The sequence below is a fragment of the Haliotis rubra genome, unplaced genomic scaffold, assembly GCF_003918875.1.
Source record: "Haliotis rubra isolate DU_JTF1 unplaced genomic scaffold, ASM391887v1 Scf14, whole genome shotgun sequence".
NCBI classification, from domain to species: Eukaryota; Metazoa; Mollusca; class Gastropoda; order Lepetellida; family Haliotidae; genus Haliotis; species Haliotis rubra.
In genome coordinates this window covers 2127129-2150634 of record NW_025765336.1, presented here as the reverse complement: position 1 = coordinate 2150634, position 23506 = coordinate 2127129, and the positions used below count along the sequence as shown (strand labels likewise).

Sequence of the window (23506 nt, the reverse complement as noted above, 5' to 3'; positions counted from 1 at the left end):
AGCTGTGTGAATCCAACCAAGTCCCAGCGTATACAGAGTAAGACGAGGAATTCTATGAGTAACGCTACAGTCTATTATGGATATGATGATGTTCGACAGATACATAACAAACAGTAATGACAGAAGTTTTAATCACTGAGCACTTGTAATAACCTTGTTAATAGGGATTAATCAGACATATATGTAGTGACACATATTAAATGTAATGCTATATGTTATGATTGTAGTACGGGGTTAGCGAGTTTGGTTTAATTGGTTTTGGGTTTGTTGTATTTTATTTTGCTTCTTTTTGATTTTTTAAAAAAGAAGACAAAGACTATGGAAATAATTGAAAGATAAATATTTGATGATTAATTATAATCTGTTGAACAGTTGCTTGCTTAAAAAGACAGACCACTGCTGTGATTAAGAAAGAAGATTTATTCCGTTAAACATAACCGTTTATTAAACTGCTGACAGCTTTTAGCATTTTTTTTTATGCAGCAAAATCACAACGGTTTGCACAACTGGAAGTATTCAGAATGATTTTCAATTTAATTGGCGTTCATAGCGTCGTTAAAATTTAAAAGTGTCCATTTTGGGGCTCTTTTTTTTAGAAAACAATAATTCATTCATACTTTCTGATCAATATATAATCGAAATTATTTTCACCTTAATCTTTAAATTTTGCTTTCAGTGGATCGATCCCAAAATATTTGGAGTGTGGTAAACTTACTGATTAAAGCAATTTTCATGGCTTGAAAAACGTCTTTGCATTGGCACAATATACTATTGCTTAAGGGTTGTCATGGCATCGTTTGTTATAAGAATAAAAAGTCTACATGTAGGATTGTGCAGAATGTCACGCACATACATTTGGTTTGAAAATGTGATCATGATTTCGCCACGTTATTGACAGCGACGGGAAATCCCCATTATGTCATGGGAAACATCCTGCTTTTTCAATCTGCAAAACGAGTTCTGTAAGATTTACGACAGGTATCGTACCTTTGTACGATCTGCGACAGGTTTACGACTGTTTCGAAAATGTGTCTTATCTCAAACTTAAAGTATCTTATCTTTGAACGTAAGTTCTTAAGCTTAATCAATGCTAATATCGTTTCGAGGCCCAGGATTCTCACACCCACTTTTAGATTTTCCTGGTACTCCTGTATGATTCAAGGCTACACAGGTGCTTTAGATGAGACTGTGCCACTCATGCTGTATAACAATACAAACTTTACAAACGTAACTATTTCGTTTTTACAGCCTTATTGAAGGTATGGTCAAAGGCCCCTGTGTGTTTAGACGACGACTGCGAAAGGCTCACACAGCCCCATCTACACACAGCAGCTCCGGGGACGAACAAGCAGAAAACTGCAATGGGAAGAAACCTTTCGTGCCCAAGTTTACGAAGGCTCAAATAAAGCTTCTGCAGGCCCGTAAACCCACGTTGTCCAACCACGAAAGAGCCGAGATGTTCCTGAAGAGACTTCGTGATAAACACATAGAAGATTTGGAAGAGGAGACGGATAATAATGACCTAGAACACTCTTTCAGCAGAAAGATCTCCCGATTATTGTCTGTAGCCACGGACGACTGTGATCCACACCTAGTTGCTGAAAGATGGGCGCGACCACGAGGAAGTGGCTTCCATTCGATTGAACGCCTTGGTAATATTTCAAGTCGACATCGTCCAAGTGAACTCTTCGAAGGCCCCGCACCAAGTATATCCCAAACAATCCCCGAATTAGTTCCAATCAAACCCAAAGACTTCCGTCGTTCTGTAGCGTCTCCTGTAGAAGAAGAACTAATCTGTCCACCACTCCGGCCAATCGGAAAACCCCCAATTGAAATAAGGCTTCGTACGTTTTATGAAAAGCTGGATATTCTCAAAAAGAAACAGGACGAGCGAATGGCTGAGGTCCCAATATGGGAAAAGAGAAGGAGGTGGATATTGCTAACTAAAGGTCTTGGGGCAGCTTTAGCGGAATCCGACTCCTATTCAGAAGTAGAGATGGACAGGTTTTAGCATATGTTTCATTGTGCATTTCAGCTGTTTGGGGATTTAACTGCCCTTATTTTTCGAGGAAGTGTCCATTAGCGCATTATAATTTCACATTATCTATGTTGTAAGATACTTCATATATGTTTTTGCCAGAGTATGAACATGGCCAATCGAATTATGGAACCTGTACTTTAATTTTCGTTTCTTTATTACGTATAGAGATATCAGTCTTTGGGTGCTTTCTTAAGGTTAACAGATTTCCATCAATTCAAACAGATCATATTGCCCCTGTTCTAAGAGTTAAAATAATTTGCTTCACCATCTGGACGAGTTACTGATATGAGCTTGCAAAAACCTATCATTCTAACCTTTCGTTTCGTTTCGGACTTTCTGATTTCGAAGAATGCCAAGCAGAGTTCCAACTGTCAGTCATGATTCAAACAAGGTTAAATTGCTTTGCGTTGCCAAAAAACAGCCCCTTTAAAACATTATTTTCATTTTCGATACGTTTCTGAAATAAATCATAAGAGGCTGTTGATGGTAGCAGAAAGGCAACATTAGTGTGTGGATGGGGCTATAGGGATACCTATATCTTTCCATGCATGTTTGCATTTGTTTTATGTTGTAAAATAGTTTGTTTTCCTAACCGAAATTAAAATATTTCAATCTCGGACAAATCTTTGTTTCTTTGACACTTGAGAAAGTACGTTATCCAGCTTTGACCTACACACTGCTGAGTCCAATCTGCTTATTGTTACACCAAGTCAAACCAACCACCACAAATCGCATTGCTGTTCTTAATCGCCAAATCCTTATCCGCAATACGACTACGGTACCTTCGGGATTAATAACAATGGTAGGAAATCAGGCATGGCTGATACGTCTTAGTCAGCAATGTAGTAATAAGTTACCTTGGTCACCATGTTGGTAAGAAATATCTGATAAAAGCACAGTGCACTGTACAAGTTCGTTTATATCATCTTTATGAATCAGTATTGATCTGTGATAATATCAAGTGTTGGCAGAAGGTGAACATATCCTGCCAAATCATAGACAACACTTACAAACAAATGCTAGAAAACTGTTCAATATATTGAAAAAAATGAATGGAGACATTTTACTTGTCAAAATGGGAATTGTATGGACCATTATTTACATAATTGTCACTGATGCATCAAATGTGGCAGTGTCTACAATAACCGTTTTGAAAGCCTCATCGGGGCCTTGTGTGAGTTGAGTTTTACGCCGCACTCAGCAATATTCCAGCTATATGGCGGCGGTCTGTAAATAATCGAGTCCGGACCACACAATCCAGTGATCAACAGCATAAGCATCTATCTGTGCAATTGGGAACCGATGACATGTGTCAACCAAGTCAGCAAGCCTGACCACCCAATCCCGTTAGTCGCCTCTTACGACAAGCATGGGGTTACTGAAGGCCAATATTCTAACCCGGACCTTCACGGGTTCACCGGGGCCTTGAATCTTATAACCTTGATCAAACAACTTCTAAGCAATCGTCATGTGAAAGGGGGCGGTGGGGTAGCCTAATGGTTAAAGCGTTGGCTCGTCACGCCGAAGACCCGGGTTCGAATCCCCACATGGGCACAATGTGTGAAGCCCATTTCTGGTGTCCCCCGCCGTGATGTTGCTGGAATATTGCTAAAAGCGGCGTAAAACCAAACTCAGTCAGTCAGTGTGAAAGATATTCTTTGAAATCTTGGAAGAAAGAGCATGTACGACCCTACCTCAAAAGTTGTGAAATGTAAACACCAAAGGCCGGAGATGCCGGGGATGTATACATGACTAATATTTGTTTAACGTTGCATTGGAGCAATTTCTCAGCCTACGACGTAGTCTGTACACAAGTCTGGACCTGAGAACCCAGTGGTTGACATTATAAACATCGACACAACATCAATGAAAGAAGTTAACGAGCCTCATCATGTTCCTGTCGTCTCACACAACCCATATCCGGTGTCCCTCGCCGTGATATTGCTGGAATACTGCTAGATGCGGCGTAAAACCATACTCACTCGCACAACCATGCACCATTGACGCCCATACCATGCAGATGATTTCATTATTTATTGTGTCGTTTAATATACACAAGAACATAATGATGCACCCCCCTGTATTTTTGTAATGATAGGTTTTTTAACACGTACATATGGTGACCACGATAGAAAAACTTGAGTTTTTCTGACCCGTATGATCCTTTGGCTCATAGAAAAACGACAAAATGATTGGAATCCATGTTGATTTTATGATGATAATTGCTCATTTAAAAAACCTCTGATTTTCATATAAAACCATGTCTGTACAAGTATAGCCCTAGAATGTTTATGTTGAATTTATTGGTGAATGTGAACATTCAAAATGTCTCGATTCAAGTTCAATACTGAGTGTAACCTCTATGTGACTGTATGACAGCCAGCACTCTCCTCATACCCCGCCAGCCTCCTGATCCTCTGAAGGGGCAGTCTACGCCATTCCTCGTGTAAAGCAGCTTCCAATTGGGCCATGTTCTGTACAGGAAGATTTCTTTGTTGCACACCACGACCAATCATGTCCTAGATATGTTCCAATATGATCCAAAGATCGGGGCTCATTCAATCGTGAGATATGTCAGGGGGTGCATAACTAAGTTCTTTGTGTATAAATTCAGAATCATTATTAAGGGGTCACTTAGATACCTGGGTATCAATCAATCAATCATGAGTGAGTGAGTATGGTTTTACGCCGCTTTTAAGCAATATTCCAGCAATATCACGGCGGGGGACACCAGAAATGGGCTTCACACATTGTACCCATGTGGGGAATCGAACCCGGGTCTTCGGCGTGACGAACGAACGCTTTAACCACTAGGCTACCCCACCGCCCCTTTATCAATCATGAAAACATACGCCAACAAACATCTGTCGGTCTGAACATGTTGACAGTGCTGCAGAAGAACACCTTGTTTATGCCTATGTCACTCTGCTTTCATGATTTTCTTCTAATAACGCAAGTGCATGGTTGAAGGCTACACTCGAAATCACACTGAACACAACTAACAGTTAAGCGCTCATGTAAATGCAAAAAGATGACAGTAACAGCTGACAAATGATTATACTCCGTTTGACTTCATTTGAGACCGATGAATTGCTCACTAACAGGCCCAATCTACAGGAATGTTGAGCAATTGAACAGAGCAATTGTTTCAATCGAACAAACGTTTTGTTCAGTCAAGCATAGTGCATCTCTTTGGGGATCGAAACCATGGACACTATCACTACCATGGCTTCAAGATTGACATCACCACACTTCATCTTTCACACAGATCACAACTTCTTTCACATGTCAGCGTGACTTGTATGGATGGCCATCTTATACCTTGTACAATTGAAGCAAAATACAGCCATGTTCAGATAATCAGAGGGGGTGGGGTGGGGGGGGTGGGGTTGCATAATGGTTAAAACGTCCGCTCGTCACGCTAAGACCCGTGTTCGATTCCCCATATGGGTCCAATGTGTGAGGCTCATTTCTGATGTCGCATGCTGTGATATTGGAATATTGCTAAAAGCGGCATAACACCATATTCACTCACTCACAGTGACACAGAGACACTCTGATAATCTATTCTCACAGTATGAAAATGTAATACACTGGATAACTGAAGATGAGGTCCCATTGACTGGATATCATTGAATGATATCCATTAACATGGAGTAAAAAATCAATATCTGAACATTAAACCAACAGTTTATTGGCAACATAGTAAATATATGTAAACAACTCAAAATAAACATTAACCACTTGCAGAGATGTTTTTTTAAACATGATTTCATTTAACATCAAAATAAATACATAAAAAATAGAATACATAGGTCCCTATATTCTAATTCAAAAACATTTGATTTGTACAAATATATTCCATAATGATAAATAATTACTGCCTACTTAAACATATGTAATCAAAGACTTGGCTTGATAGGATCTATGCAGAAGAAAGAATAAACATAAGAATGACTATCTTCAAAAACATTACAAGTTATTTCAGTCATAAGATGTTGGGAGAGCCAGACATACAAGGTGATAAAATTCCCTGTTGAGACATGCCTGCTGCCAATTCTCATGACAAGCATAAGTTGTTGAAAAACAATTCAACTCATGTTCAGGAGTTGTTGGTTAGTGGGCAAGTCAGTCTGGTTTCATGCAATTTCACAGCAAGCTATACCAGAAATGGGCAGTGCCAGTGGGGGAATCAAACCCATGTCTTTGTAATGAGGTGAGGTGAAATTGGGTTTTACGTCGTGCTTGAGAATAGTTTGCTCATATGACAACGTGCATGCGTGTGTATGTGTATGTGCGGCTGCTTGTACTAGCCCAGACTGAAGCTGGTTTTATAGTGCTAGCCCACTGAGATACCATGCCGCAGTGAAGCATGAATACCCCACTCAGACACAGTATACTGACTCCGAGCCGACCAGTCCTTGTTGTACCCATTAATGCCGAGCGTCAGGCAGGGACCAACAAGTACCATATTTTAACGTCTTTTGGTATGACGCGGTCGGGGGATGGAACCCGCGACCTTCCGCTCTCCAGGCGGACCCTCTAACCACTACACCACGAAGGCGGTCCTTTGTTATGAACAAACACTTTAACCAAAAGGCTAACCCACTACCCTCTTGTACTGTAAGCAGCATACATGTCTATGTATATTACCCATCAAAAGTTTAGACTTTTCACTAGAGTAAATGTAGCCACTATTTTCAGTCTAACTGTTCTAAACAAGATTTTGCACAAACAATTCCATACTGTTTATAGGTAGTTTACACATGAACAGATGTATTGTAAACAAATTCGAAACATTGAAAAGATTGTCATGAGTTCAATAAATGATGAAACTTTACACCAAAAGGCAGCTGTTCGCATGCACAATATTAGCACATGCTTTTCAACAATTTAATGCATGATCCTCATGCAACTCCTCTGCGTAAGGAATGCAGTTGGTTCCCCCATGATAGTGGAGAAATTCATCTTCGATGTAATCATATATATATTCATAACATGTAGTGAGTGCTTAAAGGGAGTCGAAACTTTTGATTAATAGTATATGTGCAGGGTGATTCTATAAAGATGGTTAAAGTCCTGCATCATATCAAATCATAATCCTGTCAATAGGCCCCTGACATCTAAATAACTCACAGGTGACGTTCCTCAACACAATCTGGTCACCATGCCTGGATTTACAATTAACCATACCATGTACTCAGGGATATTAAAGATTAACATATTCACCTGATAAAATGGCTGCTGAGGGTGAAGTATTATTGCCAAAGGTGATGGAATCAAAGCAAGGATTTGCCATGAAAGCTATTTTGAACTTTTCAAGATACATGGCCACTTACAAAGCCAGTTTGTAACAAGCATTGTCACTAAGGTGACATAATCCCCGCTGCAAATTATCAAATCTAACTTATAAAGTAATGAAAGTTTAAGATGAAGTTAAATGTCAACAAAAAAATGACCAGTCAACCTCTCTTGATATCTTGCTCTTTAGTTGTTCAAACATACACATATTTTCAAGACTGACCTTGACATGAATGTCATAGTGTATGAAATATGCAAAACTAGTACTAAAGAAAGTGCTTATTGAAAAACATTCAAGGAATGTACTGAAAGTCTATGAAGAAAAAACCAGTGAACCGTTCTTAAAATATCTTGCTGACAATTCAAGTTAACATGCTGAAATATTCAAAGTGTCTCTGTGACCTTGAAAATTAAGTGAAGGTCACCAAACTCGACTGGGCCCTGCGCCTTCCATAGATGAAGCTTGGTGTGAAATATGAAGAAAATCCAGTTAATGGTTCTTGAGATTGCTTAACATGCAGCTTTACATGCTGAAATCTTCAAAGTGTCGCCATGACCTTAAAAATTTATGTGAAGGTCACCAAAATCAACTGGGCCCTGCGCCTTCCCTAGATAAAGCTTGGTATTGAATATGAAGAAAATCCAGTGAACGGTTCTTGAGATAGCTTAACATGCAGGTAAAACGTTAACGTCCCCTTGTGACCTTGCAATGAGGGTCAAGGTCACCAAACCTGACTTGGACTTTTATTACACTGATGAACCTAGGTACCAAATATGAAAAGAATCTAGTGAACGGTTCTTAAGATATTCCAATTCGGACGTACATACGGACAGACGGAGCCTAATACTATATAACGCGCGGCAGGGGCTAACTAGTTACTTAACAAGTGTATCATTAGTTTTACTGAAGAACTTTAACTCAGCAGATTCAAACATGATGCTTAACAATGTTGTCAAAAGTAGCATATGCTCTTAAGGTCGACTTCAGTACCAACTTATGGTATTTCATGAATTACAGAGTAAGTGAGTATGGTTTTACGCCGCTTCTAGCAATATTCCAGCAACATCGCCGCTCACGAATTACTGGATGTCACGGAAATAGAATTAAGCCCAACCACACATCTTACATTTGAAATCAGTTTGATCACCTCAAGCCATGTTTTAATAGTTCAGCCACTTTTGTCATGTTTAAACAAAACAATATATTCGGTAACATCGTGAATGTGAAAAAATCATATTGTAATTTTTCAGACAATCAAAAATGGTGCATTGAATAAGTGGGAAGTGAACCAAGAACCTTAGCAAGATGAGTGAACACCTAAACCACTCAGCTCGCTACCTTGTGAAAAGGCAGCTGTGTAGCTTTCTAATCCTTCACAGTGTCAACATGCTTCAAACACATCCTCCTCACACTGCATTTCAGCATCATGCAGGTTACTAGACAATTCTTATAAACATGGGCCAACATTCCTGGCTTTAAGGGCAGCCATGTCCAACCCTTAATCACTTGGGGTTATGTGTCCTTTAACCTTCATATGATGTCTCAATGATTTTTTACTCAGGTACATTTTACTGCAAACAGAACATTGGAACCTATTATTATTAGAGCATTTTTCTTGGTCTCTCTCAAACACCATGAAATCCTCAAGTGCCCTACCATGAACCGCATCCTGTTGGGTCTTCCTGCAGTGTTGTATGTGCTGTATAAAGCTTGTATGAAGATCAAATCCTCTTCCACAAAAGGAGCAAGTATTTAACTTTTTATCTTCATGTGTGTGTTGTTGCATGTGGGAGTCCAATTCCGTGAGAGTAGGAAATCCAACAAAACACACGGCACAAGTATGCCTGTACTTGTCACCATGCACCTTCATGTGAGCCATCAGACTGTCTGGTCTGGAGTACACATGATCACATTCCTTGCATCCAAATGTCTTCACGTACTTATGCAGCTCCTCCACCCTTCTTTGGTGTGTCCTGGAATGGTTGCTTAGGCTCTTCAGTGACGAAAACTCCTTTTCACACACCTCGCACGTAAACAAACTTTGGTCTTCTTTTTCAACAAAGTTTTCGTGAGCTTTCTGAATCTTCAAACTGTTTGGTGAAGAAAACGACTTTTCACAAACTTTCACTTTATGATGACACTTTCCAGCGTGTCTCTTCACAGACCAGTCTGTGGAGAATGTCTGCTTGCACACAGGACATGTTGATCGTCTGCCAAGATGAATATTCATATGAATACGAAGAGTCTGTTTCGCAACAAATAGTTTTGAGCATATTTCACACCTGTAATTCTTCTGTTGGCCCTTAACATCAACATCATGGCGATCGATTGCATGGTCAGGTGCATCACCATCACATGACAAATGAAGATTGTCCTCACAATGGCCTTCATCCCCTCTGCCTTCAACACCATTGTTCAGATGCATATCTAAATGTGCACTGAGATGTTCCAACTCTTCAAAACTTTCACCACAAAAATGGCATTGCTGTTTGTGGGAGATCAAGTGTTTCTGTAGATCTCCAGCAACTTGAAACATCTCTCCACAAACGCTGCATCTTTGGTCTGACCCTCTACCACTGAGGGACCTTTTTCTAATACTTTCACCTGATCGTGTCCTTCCTTGAGAATGCTGCTCAACGGGAAGACTGTGCTGATAATTCAAATGGTCAGACTGTTTCCTGCTGCTGTAAATGTAATCATTCTGTTTTTCCTCAAACAATAATGATGAATTAGAAATTTGACTTTTGTTGTTAGTGTCAATGACTTCATTTGTGTTACCAGAGTATTGTTCTATGTTCATAGCCAAAGGTTCTCCTGTGTCACCATCCTCAATCACTTGTGGTTTATAAATACTGTAACCTTGGCTGGTTTGGTTCTTTTTTAACATAAATGATAAATTATCAGAGTTGCAGTCTCCATTCTTACACATTCTTAGTCCTGACTTTCCATGCACATAAGAATACTGATTTCTGTTTTCCACAAATTGTTTAGGAACAGACCTTGTGTTGTAATTCATATCAGTTTCAAAATTACTTTGGGGCATTAGCTTTGCACCAGAACATGCATTAACACCAATGGTTAAACTCTGGCCTGAGCTAGTATGTGTGTCATTTATTTCTGAGTATGGTTTAATGTCCTCTGTACTTGGGGTAATATCTGATATCCTCTTGAACCCCCTAGTATGTTTATTCTCCAAGGACTTCTGATCAAAAGGAAGTATTCTACTCCCACAGATAGTACCAGGAGGCACCTCTCCTGAACGTTCTTGCCTCTTTGCAGTACGGTTAAAGCCTCTCACTCCAAGACAATCTCCCATGACAGGACCAGGATGCCTCTGTGCACTGTCTGACCTCCTCACAGTCACCATTTGACTGCTACTTAGAGTTTGATCTGTCTGAAGGGTATCATCCCAGAGAGACCCACCTCTTCCCATACCACCCATACTGTTCATGCTACCTTCAACACTATTGTATTTTCTTTTGTCAAGTCCTGTATTCAAATAAACTTTCATCCCATCCTGAGAATTGGTATTTAACATCTGTCCCATTCTGGTGTTTTCACCTCTATTTGACTGATAGAACTTAAATTCACATATGTCGTTTACTGGTGTGTCAGGACTATCTTCATTTTCATCAGAAATATAGTCATAACCATCATATGTCTTGGATCTCATGCCAGTACTTGATTCATTCTTATTTTCAACTGAACAACTATTTTCAGGACTCGTATCTTTCACATCAAAGGCTGTGGCTTCGTAGTGACGTTCAAGTCTGGACTCAAATTTACAAGGACTCTCATTATCCTCATGTTCTAGATCAGATAATTTAGACTCTGCATCCTGAGAATCCTCATCTGTGCCTGAGGACAGAACTCCAGAAGTTTCTGGCACCTCAACTTCAGATCCACTCAGGTCCTCACAGTTCTGATCAGTCTGTCCTAAGTGGACCGAGTCCTGATCCCCGTCTCTAAATAAACATGCCCTATAGTCACCCATACCTGCAATGTCATCCGTTTCATGTTCTCCTCCTGACGGATTGTATACACATTCACAATTAACCTGGTGCAAGTGAGAATTACAACCAAGAGATTCTCCACAATCTCCAGCAATATCTAGTCTATCCCTTTGATGAGATACAGAAGCATGCTTATAAGCTTCAGTTCCATTTTTTTCATCATACAGCACATCATCTGCTGAAGGGCTCCACTTATCAAAGGAACATCCAGGTGAAGCATCAGCATGGGCATATTCACTCTGATCAGGGGCATCTCCATCACACCTCTCTAAGAAGTTCAGGACCGACTTAGTCCCTGCTGTCTTTGTGAAGGAATGAGTCGTCAGATGATGGACTTGGGACAACATATTCCCAAACCATTCTCCACACTGTCCACAGATAATCACACTCTTGAAAGAGTCTGAATCCATTGTGAATAGATTGTCAGTGATGACGAGGTTCTTACCAGCTTTGTTCCACACCTAAAAGTACACAGAAATATCCATTAACAATCAAAGTCAACACCACTGCCATAACATTGTGCCACAGCCACGGATGTTCACCTTAACAAGCAAACACACAAAATAGCAAAACTTGTTTGTATTTAACTGAAACTTGGCATCATAACCTATCACCTATAGTCTTCACAAGAACTCAAACAGCTATGAACATGTACATATTAGGCCAAACAAAAAAATCTTGTGGTTCCGATTCTACCTCTTTAAAATTTAGGGTAGGTCGGTAGGAATTGTTTTTGTACATATTTACTTTTTGACGTAAAGTACAAACTAATAACACATTTATCAATGTGTAATTGTTTATTTAATCAAGCTTGCGGCCATCATATCGACTTTCTCTATCAGCATGGCCGTCATCTGTCGGTGCCGGGAAAAACAATGGTATCTGAAAGCTTATTTAATTCATACCGCTTAAAAACATAGGGTCGGCACCAGAATTCAAGGGTTGGTTGGGTAATCAGAACCACAACATTTTTTTCTAGGCCTTATTGAATATGAATCATGATGTACAGTTTGGGCATACATCAACTATAAAATGAGAAAATTAGAAGTAAGACTTGATCTGTTTAATTGGAAAATTCAGAAATCAAAACATATTTAATTTTAAGGGTGGACAGAGCTTGCAATTACAATTCAGTATGTGTTGAAATTACCTCCAGCCTAAGAAAATACATGTCTTCTAAAACTTCATAATGGATTAGATTCTATTTGAATGTATAAAACAGATTAACTTTACAAATGACCCTTCCCAGGACTCAACCTTCCATCACTCAAACCATGTCATTTCAATGCCCAACCATTTTGATCAGATGTGATCACGTGATTGTGTGGCCCAACCTCTTATATGTAAAGATCACTGATATCATAGTTGAAATTATTAATCCTCGTTCAAGTGAGTGAGTGAGTGAGTGGGTGGGTGGGTGGGTGGGTGTGGGTGAGTGAGTGAGTGAGTGAGTGAGTGAGTGAGTTTAGTTTAATGCCGCACTCAGTAATATTCAAGCTATATGGCTGTGGTCTGTAAATGATTGAGTCTGGACCAGACAATCCGTGTAACAGCATGAGCATCGATCTATGCAACTGGGAACCGATGGCATGTGTGAAGCAAGTCAGCGAGCCTGACCACCCGATCCCGTTAGCATGGGTTACTGAAGATCAATTCTAACCCAGATCTTCACTGGTCTCGTCCAAGCAGGACTGCTGAATCAACAATTTTATTGAAATGAATACTCAGTGTATTGATAATAAACTGTTAGCAGGTCTCACTGCACATACAGATTCATTTACACCTTTAGTTACAATAAAGTGTTCACGGCTGTGTCCAGACAAGGATAACTTTAGACACAGAAGTAGTTATTTGATTCTGTGCCATGCTAGTGAACCACTGAAGTGCAAGATTTGAACCCTAATGAACATGGATAACCCTGTGAAAATATTCTGTCTGTGACAGTCCACAATAACTTGCTCAAACCACCACCACCACCACTATGAACATCAACACCACCACAAAGACCACCACGTCAACACCATCATCGCCACTGCTACTGCCACTGCAACAACCACCACACCACCAACACTGCTAACGCCAATGCCAACGCCAACACCAACCAATACCTACACCACAAATTTTAGCAATTCATGTGTAGGAAACTTTTCAAATAATTATGCTAACTGAATTAATTGCAAGACATGTCCATGAAGCATCCTATAGACATACACCTGATATTGGGCATCTGACTCTGATAGGAGGAAAGTTGAAAGCTGCTGCCAGTATTTCACAGAAATCCTGTGTCAGCACTGGAAGCCCAATACAAGTCTTGCTACAGACATGACCACCCAGTGCTGACACACTAGGAACCCAGGGATAGAAATACTTCTTTTTTTCTAAGTGTGCCTTAGGGCACCAGACAAACATTCTAGATGTGCCTTTCAGAAATCAGGCGTACCCATATGTTTTAAGAACAAATGACTGTAGCAATGATGATGATCACTTGAAATTTATCGTTAGTAAACAACAAATGTAACCTGTTTTCTGTTTTCACTGATATGTGTTCTGTTTAAGATGGCTTTCTTAAGCTTCATTTGTTCTGCTCCCCCCCCCCCCCCAACACATTTAATAGCTAAGAATTTTGTGACAGGTTCACTTGTTCAATATATGTATATCTAGCATGCACAATTTCCTGTTCAATAACCGAACTATCAGTACTCCCTTCACTCTAAAAAAAATGGAAAAACAACCACATTTCTTTACATCATCCATCATAATTCAAGTGATTTCCTGGGCGATAAAGTCAATAAATGTTTTTACTTGTTTGTCATTTGCGTAAGTGTTTTGTTTGGGGGATTAAATGACTAAAGGTGAGTTATGTCTCTAAAAAAATTAGGTGTGCCATAAGGGCACCGAGAACATTTTTATCCGTGCCATTTCAGAATTTACCATGGCACGCTAATACATGGGGTTACTTTGAACCCTGGAACCATAAATCATCATCAGGATGAAGTTCTGGCACAACTGTAACCAGTACCACTGCTTTGTTCACTTCATGAAAGCTGAAAACGTACACAACTATAACGGCTAGACTAACGCTTAGCCTCTGCATATATATACTACTCACACTTTGCTAAGGATCACAAAAATTCACAACTTTACTTAAACGTAGATTTATGATTTGAAGTTGTATCCATTCAAAACTAGATAAATAATGATATGGTAACCCCTCTTTAGGCAAACAACCACTTTAAAATAACCTTATGCACTTGATACATGAGTAACCATAAAAATGGTTTTCATGGCACCAATCAACCATTCTTCAAATCATGGAACGAGTCATTGACAAGTACACAACACCCATCAATAGCAGGTATGGGATCCACAAGATGCAATGCGAACTGAAACCTAGGATCCATGCTTGCAATAAGCTTAGGTATATAAACCAAATTAGACCCAACAATATTTTTGATAGTAACAAATAAACCCATTTAGATTGGAAAGGAGCCCCAGGGAGATGGGGGAATTCTGAACCTGAGGAAATCTAGACATACTTCATTTAGAGCTTTAGCACTACAATGAGGGCTAGGCAGAATGGAAAGTAATGTGGTTCAGGGACTGTGAGAAAGACTACTATAACAGCATACTATACTCAAACAATGAACTCGTTAACAAACAATATGATCAGAATGTCATTTCTTATCAGTTACTCAGCACCATTCCATCTATATAACTACAAAAAATCAGCATCTAAATAATCAAGTCAGGAGCAAACAGTAAAGTGACTAGCATCATAAGCATCGATCTACCTAATTGTGAGCGAGTTTAGATTTATGCCGCTTTTAGCAATATTCCAGCAATATCATGGCGGGGGGACACCAGAAATGGGCTTCACTCATTGTACCCATGTGGGGAATCAAACCAGGGCCTCCAACATGACAAGAGAAAGCTTCAACCACAAGGCTACCCTATCGCCCCCTTCCTAACTGGGATATGAGAGGCATTAACCAAGTCAGGATGTCGGATCACCTGATCACTTTGGCTACACTGATCAGCATTGGTTTCGTGGACCAATTCAAACCTGGGCCTCTTTTGAGGCCTTTGACCTCTGGACTTGACTGTAATTTGAAACAATATTAAGAATAGTGACTTCAAAATTCCCACTTCAAATCGTTTCTCTGCTTCGACATTATAGGTGTACATATTTACATCTGACTGACTGACGAGCCAACGCTTTAACCACTAGGCTACCCCACCGCCCCATTTTACATCAGAGGATTAGGTAAATAGCTGTAATACAGGGTTACAAATATTTATTATTTTCAGCTAACACAGTCAGCTACCCACTCCAGAGTATCGCCATCTATCTTAGGGTAAAGTTGTAATACACAAGGCCTTAGTAATGTGGATTATGGTTAAACCCTGTAAATCTATCTCATTTTGTCCAATCAGCAATATTCGTTACACATTTTTGTAAACTGAGTACTCTAAACAGCAGCCTGATATGAAAGGGAACTTTTCAGAGAAGTCGCAGAAGAAAAATAACTTTAAGTACTTTCTGAAACCAAGGTTAAAAAAAGCACAACATAAGAAAAACAAATCTCTCCTAGCTGACATTCAAAAGGTTTCATAAATCTATCAAATTTCTAAAATTTAAGTTTACTTTGGACAAATCATGTTTCGCATTACAAACTAAATACGTTTACATAATAGACAAAATGTCTGAACCAAAAAAGGTGTCCTGTTGAGTGAGTGAGTGAGTGAGTTTAGTTTTATGCCGCATTCAGAAATATTCCAGCTATATGGCGGTGGTCTGTAAATAATCAAGTCTGGACCACACAATCCAGTGATCAACAGCTTGAGCATCGATCTGCGCAATTGGGAACCGAGCGACATGTGGCAACCAAGTCAGTGTGTGTCCTGTTGAAGCTAATGGAGTGTTTGTTTTCAGCTCACACAGAATATTATTTCAACTGTCATCTGCTGACTAACATTACATCCTAAAAGTGAAGCTATCTTATTAAAAAAGTATATCAACAAAATACCAAAAAAATGAAGTCCAAAAATGCCCAGGGGCTGAAAGCAATTAAGACATGGCCAAATATTCTAAAGTTGGAGGCTAGTCATCTCTGTAATTTACAATATACACGCAACTCAAGCAGCAAGAATGGAGTCAGTCATCAGGATGTGACCAAACTACATGTGACCCACTAAATGTGATCCCATGAGCAGTCGGTATCTTAATAAGGCATTGGCTATCAAGTCTCGTTCTTCGACTTATTCATGTTAAGCAACTTGTTTCTAACCAATATCTAATTATTTGCAATAAAATGCCAATTCTACAATGATCTTGAGAAATTCTCAAATTTGATGGGGCAATCAATAGAATCACAATAAAATAAGAATCAGTGTGGATTGAATAGTGTGTCTGATTTTATGACTGCTTCACTGTGCAGACAACTGCATTCATTGTTGAACAACTTCATTTACTTCCAACATGGCTGATCTCACAAAACAGATATAATGGATTTTGAAACTTTTCAAATTACTATTTTTTGTCAAAATATACAGACTAGATTTACTTGAATACTGTGATGTCACTCAGGAACAATGATGTCATGTCAATGGATCATATTATTTACTTTCTCATCTCTTTTTGATTTTCCAATCTCTTTTTTAGTTTCTTTCTGGTCTCTTATTTACCTCTTCCTGATCTCTTTCTGATCTCTCATTGTCAGCAGTGACTGATTCATGAATGATTCCCATTGGAACATTTTCCAAATATGTCAATGATTATTTAAGCTTCTTTGCCTCAACCATTTCCACAGTTTCACTCAACTGCTGTCCACAACAACCCGAGTGAGTGAGTGAGTGAGTGAGTTAGCGAGCGAGCGAGGTTTTACGCCGCTTTTTGCAATATTCCAGCAATATCACGTTGGGGGACACCACAAATGGGCTTCACACATTGTGCCCATGTGGGGAATCGAACCCGGGTCTTCGGCGTGATGAGCGAACGCTTTAACCACAAGGCTACCCCACCGCCCCTGTTTGTTAGGCCTCGTACACATCGACTTGCCTGATGCATGTCATCATAAACCAGCAGCATAGATCAAGTCTCAAGTCAATCAATATATTCTCTCATCCTAATTTGCTTGCAGGACCATACTCAAATACTTGGGATATTGCTATTAGTACACAGGTGTTCGAATCACTGTTTGGGCAAAACTATCAGAAATAAAAATCTAGACTGTTCCAATCATATATTGTATTTATATGTTTATGATTAACATATACTTCAAATTTGAATAAAATTGTTGAAGATATAAAGATTTCAGAAAATTCTACCCCAACACTATTACATAAAATACACAAGGGGTAACACTCCCGATGCTAAAAACCTGACTGAAAACCGGACAGCCCGATTATTTTAATGTGCAGTTCAATCAAACCTTATGTTTTTCACACAAAATTGTGTTGAGCTTGTTGGTCATTCTTTAACATTTCTGCTTATCATATTCAGTTAAATGTCTAACTGCATTTCATATTTGACCACTGACCATCTCATCAAACTACCCTCAAATACAAATGTTTGGCCTCTCTTCGGTAAATATTGACAGTTTCTGAAAATCTCTGAATGACTCAGAAACAGAAAACGGCTCTCATTGGTCAATTTCTTTGTGTGTGATTATTGCGGGAAATATGAAAATTGTGTTTTCCTGTCTTTGTGGAAATTGACCAACGAGAGCAGTTTTCAGGGAGTGGGTAGTGTACAGTGATTGACACTATTCATTAATGGGGTGGGTATTCTGTACAGTGATAGACAATATTCATTAATGGGGGTGGGTATTCTGTGCAGTGATTGACAATATTCATTAATGGGGTGGGTATTCTGTGCAGTGATTGACAATATTCATTAATGAGGGTGGGTATTCTGTGATTGACACTGTTCATTAATGGGGATGGGTATTCTGTGCAGTGAACGACAATATTCATTAATGAGGGTGGGTATTCTGTGATTGACACTGTTCATTAATGGGGGTGGGTATTCTGTGCAGTGATTGACAATATTCATTAACAGGGGTGGGCATTCTGTGATTGACACTATTCATTAATGTGTGTGTGTGTGTGTGTGTGTGTGTGTGTGTGTGTGTGTGTGTGTGTGTGTGTGTGTGTGTGTGTGTGTGTGTGTGTGTGTGTGTGTGTGTGTGTGTGTGTGTGTGTGTGTGTGTGTGTGTGTGTGTGTGTGTTGTGTGTGTTATTCTGTATAGTGATTGACAATATTCATTAATGGGGGTGGGTATTCTGTACAGTGATTGACAATATTCATTAATGGGGGTGGGTATTCTGTATAGTGAGTGACAATATTCATTAATGGGGGTGGGTATTCTGTACAGTGAGTGACAATATTCATTAATGGGGGTGGGCATTCTGTGATTGACACTGTTCATTAATGGGGGTGGGTATTCTGTACAGGGTGTCCTCCCATTATGCAGACAGGCAGTTCGAAGATGCCTTAAAACAACATTTATGGTTCAATGAACAGATAAACTACTGCCTGTTACCTACACATTATAATGGAATAGTCCAAATAAAAACAAACAAAAAAATACCTGGAGCTATAATGTTTACCTTAAAAGATGGCCGAAATGACATTAATTTTAATTTTGATTGCTGCAATATAAAAAAACAGTTGATTTTCATAAACATTTTTGGTTTAACATTCTCGTCTAATGGGAGCTGGCAGCATCATATTGAAAACATTGTCAAAAAGACATCTAAATGATTGGAGCATTTCAGAATTTAAAGTTCCTACTAAATAGAACACCAGCTTTTCTTCAGGATTTACTCCCACCTGTAGTAGGCAACCGGACAAGTTAGGAGTTAAAAAACTCCAATAATTTTAGCCAACCATGTACAAGACTGAGGTACTCAACATCATCTTTTATTCCACCAGCAGTTAAAATGTGGAATAATATTCCCTAAACTATTAGAAATTGCGACTCTGTTGCATCATTTAAATCTTATATCCATGTGAAAGAAAATTGTGCACCTAAATACTATTCTTTTGCAATAAGAGAGTTAAATGTTTTGCACACAAGAATAAGATATATGATAAGTACACTTAATTATGATTTATTTAAAATAAATATAAATAAAATTATGCATCATGTCAATATGGCCATGGATGTGAGAATGTTTTTCATTACTTCCTTGAATGTCCATTGTATACTATTCAAAGACAAACTGTTACAATCTTTAGAAAGTATTGTTAAAAATTAGATCACTCATAGGTATTAATCTTATCTTACATGGCCATGCAGGTCTCTCAATTACTGAAATTCAGAATGTTTTCAGATATGTACATATCTATATCTCTCAAACAAAACGTTCTCTCACTTAAATTCTGTTGTACATATCCTATTATTGGGAGAGGGCTTTTCAATGTTGGATAACTTTACCCTTTTCTTGAATGAATATAATAGGTTTCAATCATTTCATTTCTATTTACACACTATCAAACTTCTCAGTAACGAACTTGTTTCAGGCTCGCCCTACTCTACTCACTAGACAGTGGACTGTTCCATTATACCCGTAGGTGTTACCATAATTAGCCTTCTAGTTCAGTGTCTGTCAATTGGGTGTCTGTCAAATGGGTGTCTGTCAGTTGGGAGATAACCCTGTACAGTGATTGACAATATTCATTAATGGGGGTGGGTATTCTGTACAGTGATTGACAATATTCATTAATGGGGGTGGGTATTCTGTACAGTGATTGACAATATTCATTAATGGGGGTGGGTATTCTGTACAGTGATTGACAATATTCATTAATTTATTTTTGGGGGTGGGGGTGGGGTGTATGCTGTGATTGACAATTTTTCATTAATGGGCTGGGTATTCTGTACAGTGACAGACAATATTCATTAATGGGGGTGGGTATTCTGTACAGTGATTGACAATATTCATTAATGGGGGTGGGTATTCTGTACAGTGATTGACAATATTCATTAATGGGGGGGGTATATTCTGTATAGTGATTGACAATTTTCATTAATGGGGGTGGCTATTCTGTGATTGACATTTTCATTAATGGGGTGGGTATTCTGTGGTTGACATTTTCATTAATGGGGTGGGTATTCTGTGATTGACAGTTTTCATTAATGGGGAGTCTAAACCTTATTAGCTAACATTTATTAAACTGTTACATCCCTGCTGGCTGCATGACCTGAAAATCACATTTCTTGGGTGACTAACTTTGACGGATACAGTGTAAGCATGTTTCCCGTTTGTTGTTTATTGCAGCACTTAGCGATATTCCAGCTTTATGGCAGTTCATATGTAATGAGACAATACTAAATTCTATTTACATCAATGTTCTTTGTGGTTCATTCTTTTTCGAAATACTTTCAATGGTATAACAACTGATATTGGATAACAGTCTATTCCTAACAATGTTGAGAATCATAAATATTGCTGAAAAAAATAAATATATATATATATATATATATATATATATCCCATTATTAATATCCCATTCAAAATCATTAACTTCAGATTATCTCGTAAATCTTTTGGGCGAAAGGTGCATAAATTAAATAATTACTTTCCATATATGTACTGATGCCTGTAACATTTGATAATTATAGATCCAATAATTACAAAAATTGTCAAAATTCATCAAATACTATTCATTAACTTGATTACAATATACAACCAAATTAAATATTATCTATGGTAACATTACCTTGTTTCAGCTATTGATCTATATCTTTATGATATATTCAGGTGTCTCAATTGTCTGTGGCTTCCTGTACATGCTATATATGCCTCTAACTATTGATCTGATGAAGGGGCAAGTATTTAATTAGCCCAGAACGTTGTGTGTCAATAATACAGAAGTTATACATCCATATCAATAAATATAGTGGTAACTACCACAAGGGAGGCAACTCTGTTAGATACTTGAAGCTGCAATACACAATTCATGATGCCAGTTCTTCAATGCCATTATATGAGAAACTGTTTCTAAACCATGGAATTATGTTATAGCTTTTATCAATCACATGATGCAACACAATTAAGAACAGAGCTCATTGTTACACCATATTCTGTTGCTGGTATGCATTTATGTTTATAAGTCCAACCTAGGCCAATTAGTGATCATTGCTATAGATAAAATAAGAACAGTTAATTTGTAATCTATAAGTTTAAGAAAGACCATTCAATAAAGCAAGGAATGAAATAAACCCACCCAGCTTGATCTTGATTTAGGAGAAAAAAATTCGAGCAAATGAGTGAGTGAGTGAGGTTAGTTTGACACTGCACTCAGCAATATTCCAGCTATATGGCGGCAGTCTGTAAATAATCAAGTGTGGAACAGATAAACCAGTGATCAACAGCATGAGCATTGATCTATGTAATTGGGATACAATGACATTTGTCAACCAAGTCAGCAAGCTTGACAATCCAATACCTTAGTCTCCTCTTGCAACAAGCATGGGTTACTGGTGAATAATCCTAACCTGTATCTTCTAACCGGGGTAAGCAAGGGATGAAAAAAACACACAGCTTGATTTGTTTTAAGAGAAAACATTTAAGTTGATAACAATGCACACCAGACACAAACAAAATCTGCCCCTTAAATAGTCAGAGCTACATGTACCTCATACTGGGAAATACATAAATTGTGATTTGGTTACTTCAAAATAAAATTTATATACCGATATTGATGAAATTTGCCATATTAAGTTTCAGTTGGTTGTAATGTTTGAATGTATTAAATTGAAAAAATTATAAAACTGGAGATTGCTAAACAGCTGGGGTTTATCAGAATGCCAGTTCAAACATGGCCCCAATGAGTGGTGTGTGTCAACGCAACAGTTTTTCATGCTCTATAAGATACCGACGTCTGGAAGCTGGCATTTCCAGTTTTGGGGGCAAAGCGAATGACTCGTCATGGGTTAGAGACCGGCGTGTACTGTAATGGAGACGTCATTTTTATTTGAGCAAATACGGTACACGCCCATTCATTTTAACGAAAGACTTTCAACAGTCCACAAACTGCATGTGGGGATGTTGACCGTGTGCAGAACACGATGTTCCGTGTGCAGTAAAGGCTAGTATTACGTAATTCTGGTACCTACCCATTGGTCAAGTCGAAAACATCATTTTGGCCTACCTTTAGGCCTAAGTAGGTCTGTGTGATTTTTCTGTACATGCTCGAATGTTAATAGGTCCATTGACCGACGTACTGTAACTAAAAAGCTATTCTCTTCACTTCAGAACTCATAACAAATGTGGTGACAAAAATCAGTTTTGTTTTTATTTCTGATACATGAAATGGGATAAACGGTCACACTAATAGTCAGATTTCATGACAGCCTTGAAAATCTGCAACTTACTGGGTTTGAATACGTACCAATTAAAGTCTGTGTCAGCTGAAACCTCACGTCCAAGCGGTTCCTTCCTTGCTAAACTGTTAACAGTTCTGCTTTCTCGTCGCAACTCACGTTTCCCTTGAGATGCACGTGCGCTGTGCCTTTTATGGGTTATCTCCCTTGTATGCGCCATGCGCCCGTCACGATTGTTGTTTCACGATGCGTATTTTCTCTTTGCAGTTACGGTGAGACTTTATCCCAAACTGGACCAGTTGACAATGGTCATAAGAATATACAAAAATGTTATGATGCTGTGTGCCAGGAAATGTTGGGTACACAGGGTTTCGGGGATACGCCATGTTATGTTAATATTGTCTTAAAACTGCATGAAGTACACTTCAGCTCATGACATTTTTAACGGATTAATTTAACCGCATGTTTTTGTAGCCATACCACGTCAACCTCATTTATGATCATATATAATTCAAATTCAAATAAATTTAAAATAAAAAAAATAGAAGAAAAATTGATATTGTGGTGTAGCCTAGTGGTTAAAGCGTTAGCTCATCACGCCGAAGACCCGTGTTCGATCCCCATATGGGTACAATGTGTGAAGTCCCTTCCTAGTGTTCCCCGCCGTGATATTGCTGGAATATTGCTAAAAGCAGCGTAAAACCATACTCACTCACGATTAAAAAAATACGCACTAAGGCAAAATTCAACATTTATTTCAAATTGATTCAAATGGATGAACCTCATGATAATATATTTCTGTCTTCCGACATTCAGA

At 38.6% G+C, this 23506-nt stretch overlaps 1 protein-coding gene and 1 long non-coding RNA gene across 2 annotated transcripts; both read right to left on the bottom strand.

Annotated features, from left to right (window-relative positions):
* Positions 1–493: 493 nt before the first annotated feature.
* LOC124268720 lies at positions 494–17832 on the bottom strand. The gene is made up of 3 exons (XR_006896336.1): positions 17565–17832; positions 1791–1794; positions 494–506 (listed from the first exon to the last, which is right to left on the bottom strand). It is a non-coding gene; the product is annotated as an uncharacterized LOC124268720 (long non-coding RNA).
* LOC124268719 (zinc finger protein 184-like) lies at positions 8209–22840 on the bottom strand. The gene is made up of 2 exons (XM_046703723.1): positions 22758–22840; positions 8209–11817 (listed from the first exon to the last, which is right to left on the bottom strand). Exon 2 carries the CDS (start codon positions 11764–11766, stop codon positions 8842–8844), a length of 2925 nt encoding a protein of 974 aa, XP_046559679.1. The 5' UTR covers positions 11767–11817; positions 22758–22840; the 3' UTR covers positions 8209–8841.
* Between the last annotated feature and the right edge of the window lie 666 nt (positions 22841–23506).